General features: G+C 46.0%; 1 protein-coding gene across 1 annotated transcript; it reads left to right on the plus strand.

Annotated features, from left to right (window-relative positions):
- Positions 1-322: 322 nt before the first annotated feature.
- On the plus strand, positions 323-13,498 carry ASB1 (ankyrin repeat and SOCS box containing 1). The gene is made up of 5 exons (XM_054986303.1): positions 323-425; positions 5,373-5,514; positions 6,509-6,811; positions 9,779-10,164; positions 12,477-13,498. Exons 1-5 carry the CDS (start codon positions 323-325, stop codon positions 12,602-12,604), a joined length of 1,062 nt encoding a protein of 353 aa, XP_054842278.1. The 3' UTR covers positions 12,605-13,498.
- Positions 13,499-14,279: the final 781 nt, after the last annotated feature.

Below are 14,279 nucleotides of genomic sequence, written 5' to 3' on the forward strand. Positions count from 1 at the left end.
TTTCACCCCCCCCCCCCCCCAGATCTCCAGGAATTTCCCAACTTGGAGCTGGCAACCCTAAGCGTAAGACGTCTTGCGTAGAGAGAGATGCAGACCCTCCAACCTTTAATTGCTTCGGCTGCACTTCTCCAAGGCCTTAAAATGCAGATTCGGACAAACCACCTTAACTAGGACGCAGGACGCGCCCCCTCCATTCATTTCCAGCCAATCGGGCTGCAAACAGGCCGGGCCCAGCAGGCAAGGGAAAGAGGCGGGCGGCGGCTGTTATTGTGCCAGGGGAGCTCGGGGCCTGTGGCATGCCAGCGGGGCTCCCTTTGGGCAGATGGCTGGTGCAAGCAATCCGGGTGTGCCCGAGCCGGGCTCCCCCGGGGACCTGGGCGCCCAAAGACCCAGCGGCGGTCCCAGTACCACAAGTGGAAATGCAGGTAATGTAAGGGTGGAAAGCGCTGGCTCAGAAGGGAGGAACCAACGTCTGGCTTCGAAGAAAGGGCGTCTGTCTGCACCAAATGCCAGCGTACGGTTGCCAGCTCCAAGTTGGGAAATTCCTGGAGATCTGGAGGGTGAAACCTGGAGAAAGCGGGGTTTGGGGAGGAAAAGGACCTTGGCATGGCATAATTCCATAGGGTCCACCCCCCAAAGTAGCCATTTTCTCCAGGTGAACTGATCTCTGTGGCCTGGAGACCAGCTGTAATTCCGGGAGATCTCCAGCCACTACTTGGAGGCTGGCAACCCTATGCCGGCATGACTAGCATGGCCTGAAAATCTAGGGTTTCCCCCTGCTCCCCTCAGTTTTTTAAAAATTGTAACATCCAGCCTGACAAAGAGATCTGGTGATCTTGAAAGCTTGCACACTGTCACATAGAAAAGAGCAAGAGTCCAGTAGTACCTATAAGACTACCAAAATTTGTGGTAGGGTCGGTATTATCTGAATGGGGTTCTTGGCTTTCTGGCTTTTGCTTTTGGATCCAACAACTTCTTAAAAGAATCGACCCTTTCATTTCCATGTTACTGTCTAGACAGTTGGATGTTTGGGGCTTTTCTGCAAGGATTTTACCTTACGCTGAAGGGGAGAAAATGGGCAAAACGATGAGCCCTGCATGTTTTTCTCTGAGGGCAGCCGCATTTGGAATTTTTGCCACCTGGCTGCTTAATTTTGAGTTGTCCCAGTTATTAGGCTTATGTTGTTTTACTGGTTGTGTTTGGGCAGGATCTTCCCGATTTAACGTTTATTATTTATTGCGGTTTTAATCTTTGTAAACTGCTTCAGCACTCGTTCAAGGGAGAGGCAGTATTCAAATTTTTAAAATAATAAATAAAACAAAGACCATGTTTTCCAAACGATCATACCGCTACCGTCCCTGTAGGAGATTTTCTGGAGATTAAAGTCACTCTATGAGTAGTCATAGTGGTTAAGATGTATACCCTGAACATACAACTTAAATTACACTTTGTTGTTATTGGCAACCTGTTGGGCTTCCCTCTCAGGCTTATCTGCAGTTCCATCATTCGCTGAGATGCTTGAGCTTCAGTAGTTACTGAGTGGCTGTGGAAAAAAACATTTCTCCAAAGACAATTTTCCACAGTATCACCTATTTGTTCTCTGGTAAAGAGGGGGAGCTGATGTCAGAAGTCAATTCTGTCAAAAAGTCTGTCAGTCAGCACCCACCATGCGCTGCTAGGTTTGTGTGGTCAGATGTGGGTGAGGAGTCATGCGCCAGATTCCAAGCTCAACTGCCGGATGAATGGGGGGGGGGGCGGGATGCTTTCTCTCTGTCTTGCTGTTTGTTTCTGTAAAATGGGGATAATGATATTTTACCTGTTGTGGAAAGTGCTTTAATTTCTACAAACAAAAATGACATTTCCAGAAAGAAATGGAAAGGTATATGGAGAACATTCCATGTTCTCCCTCTCTTTCTCTCTCCTGTTCGCTCCACACAATGCCAGTCACAAGGGAGAAGGCTATTCAGTGTCCGATAAAACCATAGATTTTCACCTGCCCTGTTTACTTATATGGAAACAACTCAAGGGGTGCTCTTAGGAAACTCATTGGGTCAAGGACAACAAGTACTGTAAGGTATCTTAACCAAATTAGCTAGTAGTTACCAGCTTATGGTGAAAACGTTGCCTTTTTTCAAGCTTCAGAAATGCTCTAAGTCACTGTATCAAATGGGGCAGGGTGATTTTGGCTCTTGCTTTGTGCTCTTTTTTAAAAACCAGGGCAGACCTAGCCTACTCAGTAATTTTTAAGGGTAAGGCCTAGTTTCTGCTTAGGGGTCTCGTTTGATGATGGGGAGTGCCCTTAAGTCATAGCTGACTTATGCGACCCGTGCTGGAGTTTTCGTGGCAAGCGATAACAGAGGTGGTTTGCCATTGCCTGCCTCTGCAACCTGGTCTTCGTTGGAGGTCTCTTATCCAATTACTTACCAAGGCCGACCCTGCTTAGCTTCTGAGATCTGAGAAGATCAGGTTCACCTGGGCTATCCAGGTCAGGGCAAGGGGTCTTGTTTACATTAACAGAAAACAACGGAGTCCCTTTACTGCTGATGAGAGGGGCAGAGGGTGCTGGTCCATGCAACTGCCTGGGAAGCAGTTTGCAGTTGTGGAAGAGCCAGATTAGAAAAAGAGAGTGGCCAGCTCCACTGCACAGCAGCTAGGAGCACTGGCAGTGCCCAGGCCACAGCAGGTGGGTGGCACTGCCCTCTGAACAGGGTTGCCCCCAGCCTCTACCCCTGCAAAGAGCCAAAGGAGACACACAGCCAGCAGTGAGCAACGTTCCACTGGAAGAGAAAGCAGCCTCCAAAGGGCTGGATCACAGGCCAGTTCTGCAGCCCCCCCACCCCCCATCCCTCTACATGGGAAGGAGGTTCCCCAAGGGTGGCTGCACCCATACAGGGAGATGTAGTGTAGCTATTCAGCTAAGACTGGGAGTAGCGGTGGAATTGTGCCCATCCTCTCTGCTGGGGTAACTCCAGGGGGCCTCCGGGTATTGCAGGTGTCCAGGAAGACACTTTATATAAAGTGAATGGAACCTTGGGTTACACTGCTGTGCACAGTTTGTGTTATCAGTTTGCTATATGTATTCTCCTGCTCCCATTGCATTGTCTTCTACTTACACGTTTTCTGTATTGTTTAACAGATCATGTGCAATACCATTTTGCTTTGTCTCAGACTTCTGCAATCCTAGTCCTACTACATTGTTTATTAGGTGTCTCATCCAGTTGGGTGTAGTGGTTGAGAGCATGGGACTATCATCTGGAGAACTGGGTTTGATTCCCCACTCCTCCACTTGAAGCCAGCTGGGTGACCTTGGGTCAGTCACAGCTCTCTCAGAGCTCTCTCAGTCCCACCCACCTCACAGGGTGTTTTGTTATGGGGATAATAATAGCATACTCTGTAAACTACTCTGAGTGGGTGTTAAGTCATCCTGAAGGGCGGTATATAAATCGAATTTTGTTGTTGTTATCATTGTTATTGTTATTGTTATGGCCCCTTGTCCACTCTGGAATTAGGTGCTGGCATGGCCGTACAATCTGTTCAATGAAGAACCTTCAAAATATGTTGGATGTTAGATTCCCACTCACTCGCACGCACGCATGCGCGCGCGCACACACACACACACACAGTGGCTTGAGAATGAGAGTCGCTTTGAGCAATATTCTACATGCTTATTGGACACAGAGCACTTGAACTATTTCTCCTCTGGTTGCGCATAATGGAGAACCCCAAACTATGAGCGGTTTACAACATTTTAAACAACTCTCTAGCTTTTTGGAATATTCGCAAATAGATTTAGGGTGAAGACACATAAAAATGAGAGGCGTACTGGAAGTGGTTTAAATATATGTGCACTGTATACCCAGGCAGTTTTTTTTCAGAGCAAGACTTGGAATGTCCGTCATCACCCTTGGATTCTTTTAGCTTTGGGAGAGCAGCCTCCATCTCGTTTAAAAGAATAGAAGTGGTTGTGAATAGTATATTTGAGAGATGTGGAGGTGGCAGCTTGACAGTCTTGCCCCCCTGTGAACTCTGATCTGTCCGAGTCTACTGATTTTGAGGTGCCCTAAATTGAAAAGCCTGTTGGAGCAGAGCCACCATGGGACATGAAAAATGAGCATATCATATCGATGGACAAAGAAAGCTCGGTCAGTTTTACCTTTGTATTTCCAAAAAAGCTCAGCGAACTCATGGGAGGCCACAAAGGAAGTCCAGGGTTGCTAGGCAGCGGCAGGCAATGGCAAACCACCCGTGTTGGTCTGTTGCCTTGAAAAGCCTTTGAAGACATAAGTCAGCTGAAATGTGACGGCAGTTTCCACCAAGATCTGTAGAGAAACCGGAGCAGAGTGGTGGTTTGACTAGGAATGGAGTGACACACAGATTCATACCTCCCCTCAGCCACGAAGCTCCCTGGGTGACTTTGGGCCAGTCATTTTTTTCCCCTCAGGGTGCTTGTAAGCAGGGCTTTTTTTCAGCTGGAATGCGGTGGAATGGAGTTCCGGAACCTCTTGAAAATGGTCACATGGCCGGTGGCCCCGCCTCCTGATCTCCAGACAGGGGAGTTTAGATTGCCCTCTGCGCCGCTCCAGCGGCACAGAGGGCAATCTAAACTCCCCTCTGTCTGGAGATCAGGGGGCGGGGCCACCGGCCATGTGACCATTTTCACTGAGGGTGATTTAAACTTTAAAAAACTCCCCCCTTGTTCCAAATGACCCAAAGTGACATCAGTGTGTGGTCCTGGGAGCATGTGCGCACTTTGCGCATGTGGTACCAGAGGCACCACCTCCCGCCAAGAGTTGCCCCCTGTGCTGGCAACCCACTGAATTCCACCGCCTCTTTTCCCAGAAAAAAAGCCCTGCTTGTAAGTATTAGATGGAGAAGGGGAAGAACCATCTATGTCAACCCAAATTTCTTAGGGGAAGGGCAGGATAAAAAGTCAATAGACAGATGGATGGATCGATCTCAGGACTTCCCGTAGCTTGAGCCAGCTGACTCAGGCTCTCTTCTGCTCTGCAATACTCTTCCTAAGTAATAACATAATAATAGTAATAACAACATTTGATTTATATACCGCCCTTCAGGACAACTTAATGCCACACTCAGAGCGGTTTACAGAGTGTCTTATTATCCTCATGACAATCACCTTGTGAGGTGGGTGGGGCTGAGAAAGTTGTGACTGACCCAAGGTCACCCAGCTGACTTCAGGCGGAGGAGTGGGGAATCAAACCCGGTTCTCCAGATTAGAGTCCTGCTGCTCTTAACCTCTACACCAAACTGGCTCCAGTGACAAACATTCCCTCCAGTGACAAGAAAGCCTGAGGCTGAGTCAAGGAGCTGACCCTTGCAGTCTCAAGGCAGCCACACTCTCTCCAGCACAGGTCGCAATCTGAAGGAGTGGTTGAAGGAGCAGTTCTGTGATCATCCAATCGAGCACTGTGAGGACACCCGGCTGCATGACGCCGCCTACGTGGGGGACCTGGCCACCATTCAAAGGCTGCTTCAGGAAGACAGCTTCCAAAGGTAAACCCTGATTTGATGGAGTCTCACCCCTAAATAGGGATTCTCATGTGGCAATAATCCCACTGGGTGGTAACTCTCTTTACCTGCTGGCAAGTAATTTGAAAACATGGCTTCATAATGGAGATAACTGAAGAATCACTACCCCATTGTTTTAGGTATCTTGGTCTGCGGTAGAACAGTAGGATTTGAGTCCAGTGACACCTTAGAGACCAGCAAGATTTTCTTGAAAGCTTTCAAGAGTTAGAGCTCCCTTATTCTCCTTTAAAAAAAAAAGCACAATGCTGTGTCTTATTCTCCTTTCTAAAGGAGGCAGCTCTAACTCTCAAAAGCTTACACCCCGAAAATCTTGTTGGTCTCTGAGGTACCACTGGACTCAAATCCTGCAGTACTCCCTCCCTTCCTTCCATTGTAAGAACTGTCTATTCATTCCTACTCTCTGCTTCCAGCCATTTAACCAGCTTTTAAACCCACCCTCTTACCCCCTGACTTACTCAGGAGTCTTTGTTGAGGCATGTATCAAAAGCCTTTTGAAAGATCGAGTATATAATGTCGACCAGATTGCCCTTTATCCATATGCTTGTTCACTTTCTCGAAGAATTGCAAATAGTTGGTGAGGCAGGACTTCCCTTTATAGAAGCCATGCTGATTTTCCCTCAGCAGTCTTTGCTCCTCTGTGCGCTTAATAATTCTATCTTTAATAACAGTTTCTACTAATTTTCCTGGAATAGGTGATAGGCCGACTGGCCTGAAATTCCCTGGATCCTCTCTGGAACCCTTTTTTGAAAATCTGAGTGACATGTGCTGCTTTCCAGTCCTCCAGTACAGAGCCTAACTTCAGCGATAATTTACACATGCCGATTAGTAGATCAAGAATTCCACATTTATGTTCCCTAACAGGCCACAGGTGTATGCCATCCAGACCTGAATTTCACAGGCTGGAAGTAAGGCAGAGTCTAGGTACATTAATGCCATGTTCCTTTTGTGCCTTCTTCAGTCGCATCAATGAGAAATCTGTGTGGTCTTGCGGTTGGCTGCCTTGTACACCTCTGCGGATTGCTGCCACAGCAGGGCACGGAAATTGCGTGAACTTCCTTATTCAGAAAGGGGCAGAAATAGACCTTGTGGATGTGAAGGGACAAACGGCTCTCTACGTAGCTGCCGTGCACGGCCACCTTGAATGTGTGCACATCCTTCTGGAAGCTGGTGCGGACCCCAACGGGAGCCGCCATCACCGCAGCACCCCCGTGTACCACGCAGCCCGTGTGGGCAGGGCTGACATCTTGAGAGAACTAATAAAGTAAGTAGAGATTGATTTTACCGCCTGTTTTCAGAGCCAGTAGTCTGTTGAGGGGATATAACAGATTTACAGCAGAAAGAATCTGTTAGGTACCAACAGTTCTAAATTGGCAGGCAGAGAGAAGAGGTGAGGAGGGAGGGCTGCCAACTCTGGGTTGGGAAATCCCTGGAGATTTTGGAGGTGGAGCCTGGAGAGGGAGGGGTTTGGGGAGGGGAGAGACCTCAGCGGGGTATAATGCTATACCACCCTCAAAGGCAGCCATTTTCTCTAGGTGAACTGATCTAGCTGGAGATGAGTTGTAATTTCAGGAGATCTCTAGGCCCCACCTGGAAGTTGGCAACCCTTTGAGGAGGGTGGACTAAGAGTCCAGCAGGTGGAAATACATAATTCCCCTATTTAGAGAAACAGGACTTCTGAATCCTTTCTAACCTCTCTCCTTGGTATACAAAATTTAACTCATTACCTTCCCAACACTAGACAATATACTTCTACTACTCCTCTGTCACCCTTCTGAGTTCTAGTTCAGCCACGCACAGACCTTTTTTTCCATTGACAGATTACAAATATGCAAATACACCCTGATACGGCTTTCCACATCTACGTGGAGTGAGGTATTAGAGAAGGCAAGTCCAGAAAGTGAATGACACAAATACAGTTTAACCCTCGATCAGGTTTATATCTGTTTTGGAGGAGACAGATTATCTAAACCCCTTTCAGTTCTGATTCACGTCTGGTTTGGGATGAAAACTGCCTTGGTCACTCTAACTGATGATCTTTGTCAGGCGACTGACGAGGAAAGTGTGTCCCTGTTGGTTCTCCTGGACATCTCGATGGCTTTCAGTACCATCAGATCTCAGGTTGAAACATACCAGAGGAAGCCCCGCACCTTGATTCCCACACATTTAGATTCCCATAAAGATCTCCTTTTTCTGTAGTGAGAAGTAGTAAATCTTAAAATTACCTGTATGTTAGTCCCCTTCAGTTTAGTGTAGTGGTAAAGAGTGACAGGACTCTAATCTGGAGAACTGGGTTTGATTCCGCACTCCTCTGCTTGAAGCCAGCTGGGTGACCTTGGGTCAGTCACAGCTTCTAGGAGCTCTCTCAGCCCCACCCACCTCACAGGGGGATTGTTGTGAGGATAATAATAACACACTTTGTAAACTGCTCTGAGTGAGTGTTAAGTTGTCCTGAAGGGTGGTAGATAAATTGAATGTTGTTGTTGTTCAGCCTTTTGGCCTTCTACCATGAAAAATATATTTTTCCATACTGAGAGTTTTGGGGATTTAAATCTCCCTGAGCCTTATGCCTCTTTAGTCCTTCAGCACGAATCCCAGATTTTGAGGAGGTGAAGATAAGATCTTGACTATGGTTATTAATTATTATTTACTGTTATTTTGTATTCCCTTTTGAGTAAAAGTGGATTCCCTTTAAGCATGCTGCACGTACTCAAGGGCATATTCTTTTTTTTTTTAATAAAATTTTTATTGGAATTAGAATCATATAATTACATATTACAATCAATTGCCATTTCCCAATTTCTAACCCCCTCCCTTTCCCCCCTTTTCTTTTGACTTCCAACAGTTTTCCAACCCTTTGTCCCTTTTCTCTTACTCATTTTTAATTCATCTAACAAACCTGTATTTTCCCTTTAATCTAAGCAATAATTCTTTAACTATTTTTAATACTCTATACCTTATCTTTAAGTCCCTTCTTCCACATTAGACAAACAATTTGTCCCTTTTTAACATAATTCTATTACACAGGCAAGTTGCAGAAACGTCATTTGCAATTAATAACTAGAAACCAGACTGAGTGAAACTGTAATTTCATTTTTCTGCTCCAGTGTCCTGCTGCCTGTCCTATCCCCATTTATCCCCGAGGTAAATTTTATACTGCAAAAGAGAAAGCAGCCCCAGAGTAGTATAAACCTCACTTTAGATTTTGCCCAGTGTTCTCACATCAAAGGACCTAGGGAGGAAGAGTGACAGGACAGAGCAGAACATAATTAGATTGGTCAAGAAGGGGTTAACTGACCTTCCAGACGTCTTGTTTCTTCAGCTTCCCCTTCCATCCTAGAACAAAAAATAGGAAGGCACCTTCACAAGGAAAGACAAGCACGACTGGTACAAAGGTACATGTAAAGGAAAAAACAAGAAATCATGCATAAACACACTGAGACAGTGAAAAAGCACAGTGGCAATATTGTTAAAGGAGTCAAAGCAATTAATCAAACATTGAAGACAAACAAACAATATCACTACAGCCTCAAACCGCTGTTTATAAATTTAAAGTTGTGAATGTCCAATGAAGAAATGAAGGAAATGGCGGCCGTGTAGAACAAGTCCCAAAGGGAAACACCAAAGGGATGCCGTCTGTGGGCTAACCAGGAAGTCCTTTTCCTTAGCCCAGTTAGTCCCACTAGAAGATAAGAATTCTTCAAAACGCCTGCCAGGCATTCCAGGCTCCACCCGACAAACAGGGCCAGCAGTGCTACCTGTTGTTTCATCGGCAGGACCTCCTCCGGGGCGGTTATAATCAAAGTAACGGAGCTGATGTCTCCCAAATACAGTTAACACAGGCAAGTAGTCAAAAGCAGAGCGGCTGAGACATCCTAGGCAATTATAACAAACGCTGCTTACACATGTACTCTTATATGTCCACAACAAAAAGGGCCAGAGAGAGAGAGAGACTTTTAAAAGTAACATTAAACCTAGGAATTCAGGGAGGGACATATTATATAACTGAGGGGGTATGAGAGGCAGATTGGCTATTTACTTTACTGAGTAAAATCCTTGTGAGCTTCTGACCTGAACCCTCACCCTCCCTATGGTGGAATTGGCAAGGAGGCACACAGTGGTGCCTGGCTTCATCTAGATGCTTGGGAATGGGATTGGGTTCAGTTCTCTGGACTATAGTGGATCTGCCACAGCTATGTCCCAGTGAATGTTGCCTTCCTTTCCCCCCCAGGTATGGTGCCGATGTGGATGTGAATCACCACGTGACTTCAGTGACCCCAAACCCTTCATTCAGACCACTGACATCCCTGGTGGTTTGCCCTTTGTATATTAGCGCAGCTTATCACAACCTGCAGTGCTTCAAGGTACTGCTAGAAGCAGGAGCCGACCCAGATTTTAACTGCTGTGGTCCAGTAAACATCCAGGGTTTCTCCAGAGGCTCCGCAGTGTGCATAATGGATGCCGTCTTACGACATGGCTGTGACAAGGCCTTTGTCAGCCTCTTGATTGACTTTGGTGCCAACCTGAATTTGGTGAAATGGGAGGACCCTGTCGAAGGAGCTCTGGGGAGGATCAGAGTGAACTCAGAAGGCTTGCAGATGTTCAAAGAAGCCAGAAGTAAGTGGAAGAGATTTGGGGATATCTGCTTCTGAGTTGTGCAAATGTTGTGGTGAGCATGCTGAATGTACATCCTCCTCGTCGATATATCTTATTCTCAACACGGCCACATCGGTGGGCACATAAATCCAAAGGTTGGAGTCATAAACAGACAAGATGAATCCTACAAACCTGAAAAATGCCCCAGATTTGCAGGATAATCTGAAATCTTTAAAAAAAAACACACACACAACGCTAATACTTGGAGGAGGGGGTTTAACCCCCCTCCCAAATAATAGAAGCAGCACTTGTAGCTTTAAGAAACGAATGCCCTCTGTCAGTAAAAGGCAGGGGGAGAATGCAGGCCCTTTCCAGGGCTGTCTCAGCCTTTGAAGGAGAACCAAGGGCAGGCCCACCAGCAACCATCAGGTGACTTGCTTTCAAGTGACTTTCATGACCAGGAGCGGCACCAGGGTTTCCGGTGCCCGTGGCACGCGCACACATACCAGCCTGCGTGATGACGTCACGTGTGACGTTATCACGGGCATGCGCCCGAGCCGGCCCAATTGCTGCAGCGGGCGGCTGGGACTGCACACGGGTGGCCTCCCAGCTCTCCCGCTCAGTTGCCCTGTGCCGCCCCAGACGCCTGCCCACGGCTGCTGCGCTCGGCCGGGGGGGTGTGCTGGCGGCAGCGTGGGGCAGGAGGGCTGGGAGGCTGCAGCTCCGTGGGGTGCGCTCCCGCCCCCAGCGCCGCCTCCGGCGCCCCCTCCAGCACCCGGCGCCCTGAGGCAACCGCCTACCTGGCCTCAATAGGTGCGCCGGCCCTGCTCATGATTCACCCAGGCCTGGCTGCTTGCTGCTGTCCAACAGCGCCCCTTCCCAAAAGCCAGTGTAGTGTAGTGGTTAGTGTTTCAGAATAGGTTCTGGGAGACTCAGGTTTGAAATCCTCTGCCCCTGGGTGACCTTGGGCCAGTTACACATTCTCAGCCTAACTTACCTTCTTGCAGAGTTGAGAATGAAGTAGAGGAGAGGGGAGTGATGTAAGTTTTTATGGGTCTCCACTGTGGCTAAATGTGGTGTATAAAGTAATACAGCTGAAGACGAGGGCAGATAAAAGGTAGTGGGTGGGTAAGAGAGAGGAAAGCAGGAAAAGGGGGAAGGCTGTGGGGGCTTTTAGAAAAGGAAAAGCAACAACAAGGCACAGGGCCTTTTCAGTTGTAGCACCCCGTTGTGGAATGCCATCCCCTCATCAATCTGCCTGGCATGAACTTGTGGAGTTTTCATTTCCAAGTGCTTATTTATTTACCCAGGCATTTTGTTGAGCTTGTATTTTTTTAAAAATGTTCACTGCTGATGCAAAGTTACTGTTACTGTTTTTACTGCCTTATTTTATTGCTGTCTTGTGCCTCATGGTTTGTAAGCTGCCTTAGGAGCATATATTGGCTGAGGAATGTAACAGATACATTTAAAAATTAATTTCGAGGGAGGAGGAATTGTGGTTCAGACTGCAGTCCCATGCACACTTTTCTTAGGGTTTATTGTATTCCACTATTTACTACTTACAGATGTATTTATTTTAGGTTTTTATGCTGCCTCTCCCTTGAAACAAGGCCAAAAGTGGTTTACAAAATTAAAAACACAATAAATACGATGCATAAAAACTAAAAAACAGATCACTACAATTGAGAGGTTCAAGAAGAAAACAACCAGGTGGCAAAAAATTGCATAGTACATCACGGCTGGTTAAAAGCCTACTGAAACAGTTTCGCCTTGCATGCCCTGTGGAACCTAGAAATGCATATTATCAGGCTGAGCATTCCATCAGGATGGGGCCACCACAGAGAAAGCCCTCAACCTGGTGGAAGGGAGACAAGCCTCTTAGGGGCCAGGCACTATCAGTAAGCTGCGAGATGAAGATCACAAACTTTGTGGGGGATCATATCTGCAGAGCCGGTCTTTCAGATACAATGGTTGCAGGCCATTTAGGGCTTTAAAGGTTAAAACCAGCACCTTGAATTTGATCCAAAAACCAACTGTAAACTAGATTAATAGGTGCAATAGGTCTAACAATCAAAGTATATATTCTGAGATGATAGATCTACTACTGGTAGACTAGTTGGTTGTTTAAATAGAAGACTTACCGTAGTCGCTCATAGGCTCAGGGAACCTTGGAACATTCCCCAAAAAACACCATACAAATGCTTGGGCAGAATAAAGATTTACTAAGCGTAGATCACTGTGGCGTGGATTGGGTGGATCAATTTCTGGTCCTTCTAAGTCGTTTCTTTTTCTTTTTTTTGCTTTCTCATTGTCTGATGCTTCTTTCATTTCAGGCTGTCCCAGGAGATTGATGGCTTTGTGCCGTATGGCAGTGCGAAGAGGACTTGGCAAAAGCCGTCTGCATCTAATAGGTGCTCTTCCTGTTCCAGACCCTATTAAAAAATTTTTACTTCATGAATAACAGTGAGATCTAGATGTCCATTGCAGGGGAGGACTATTTTCTTTCTGTGCCTTTTTAAAGATCTGCTAAAAGTGGGAAGCATTCTAATGCTGTTCGAAAATATATTGTATTTGATCTATACCTTTCTTTCCTTACTTATTCTTCCTAATTTGCATCATGGAATTTATCAGTGTTATTTTCTGTTGAATCTGATACAACTTGATCATTTCATGAGAAAGATGGATGTATAATTTAGTGTAGACTTGTGTTTATTTATTTCTATTTATTTTTTTTAAATGTCTAGCTTGCTGCCTGGGCAGCTTACAGTATTACATAAGGGGAGAAAAAAGGCAAAGTGTGATAATTAAATGAGTGAGGGTGCGTGAAATGGTTTGTTTGTCTGAAACTGCCTGAGCTGGTTAACAACATAAAATAAAACAATAAAAAATATAATTAAAAGCATTAAAGCGGCTTGTCCTAGTCATCCAGTCTTGCCAACTGAAAGTCATCGATGTGACAGCCATCAGGATCGCAGACCACAGAATCCCAAATGCCAGTGATTTTCTCCACAAAATACTTCAAAACTGAGTCACTGTTCCTGTTGATGGCTGTCTTTTATCTCTTGGGAGCTTTTATGTAATATCCACTTCTTAGTTACATGCAAGATTCTCTGGTATCTTGCATGCCCAGAGGTCCCCCCCACCCCGGGATTCAGTTGCCAGAAACTGTTAACACATTTCTTAATTATTTTGTTTGCAGGCTTTATGATAAGTTGAGAGTTTCTCTGATAACTCCTTTTCTTGCTACTTTTCCGAATTGTTCCTAAGATTTACCATCTCTTAAATCTTCTGTCAGGTATTGACAGAAATGTTATCTTTGCTGTTGCAAAGATAATTCTCAAAAGGAAAAGTTTTAATTTTTAGAGGCTTCTTTCTCCTTTTTAAGTTCTGGCAGGAGCTTATTTTGTGGCTCCTCTGGAGTCTTATTTAAATTTTATCTGTGCCTTTATGAATAAACATAATACTACATGGTGTTGATTTTGTTCTCACTTTCTTAATGTATCTTTTTAAAAAAATACTCGTTTCCTGCACTTGAGTTCGTTCTCTCTCTCTGCTCAGCCTCCTGTGGCAGCCATTTTGTGGTTGGCTCAACTTCCTGTGGTGGCTGTTTTGTGGTTGGCTTCGAATCCTGAAGCAGCCATTTTGTGGTTGTGCCGAACACCCTATGTCAGAATTCCCAAGGTGCCACAGTTTCAAAAAGGTCAGGGGATCCCCTGCTCTGTGTCTGATAAAGTGAGCTGTAATGCACAAAAGCTTATATTCTGATTCATTTTATTAGTTTTTAAGATGCCTCTGGAATAAACAGGGTTTCTCACCTGTAACTGTTGATCGTCGAGTCTCTTCTGTGCAAACACACATTGGGACTGCGCAGGCGCAGGCCAGCCGCGGAAAAGATTTTTCTAGCTTTTAGAGATGTGAAGGGGACGTTCGGATCCACTGCGCATGCGCGCCGGTGTTCCCGCCAATTTTGAATGCATATATATCCGAACGTCCCCGGCATTCCCTCAGTTCACCTGAGCCGCCGGAGAAAAACCTCAGTGAACCAAGCACTCACAGCGGGGTAGGTGGGAGGGAATGTGTGTCTGCACAGAAGAGACTCGACGATCAACAGTTACAGGTGAGAAACCCTGTTTATC

Source organism: Eublepharis macularius, chromosome 1 (assembly GCF_028583425.1).
Source record: "Eublepharis macularius isolate TG4126 chromosome 1, MPM_Emac_v1.0, whole genome shotgun sequence".
NCBI classification, from domain to species: domain Eukaryota; kingdom Metazoa; phylum Chordata; class Lepidosauria; order Squamata; family Eublepharidae; genus Eublepharis; species Eublepharis macularius.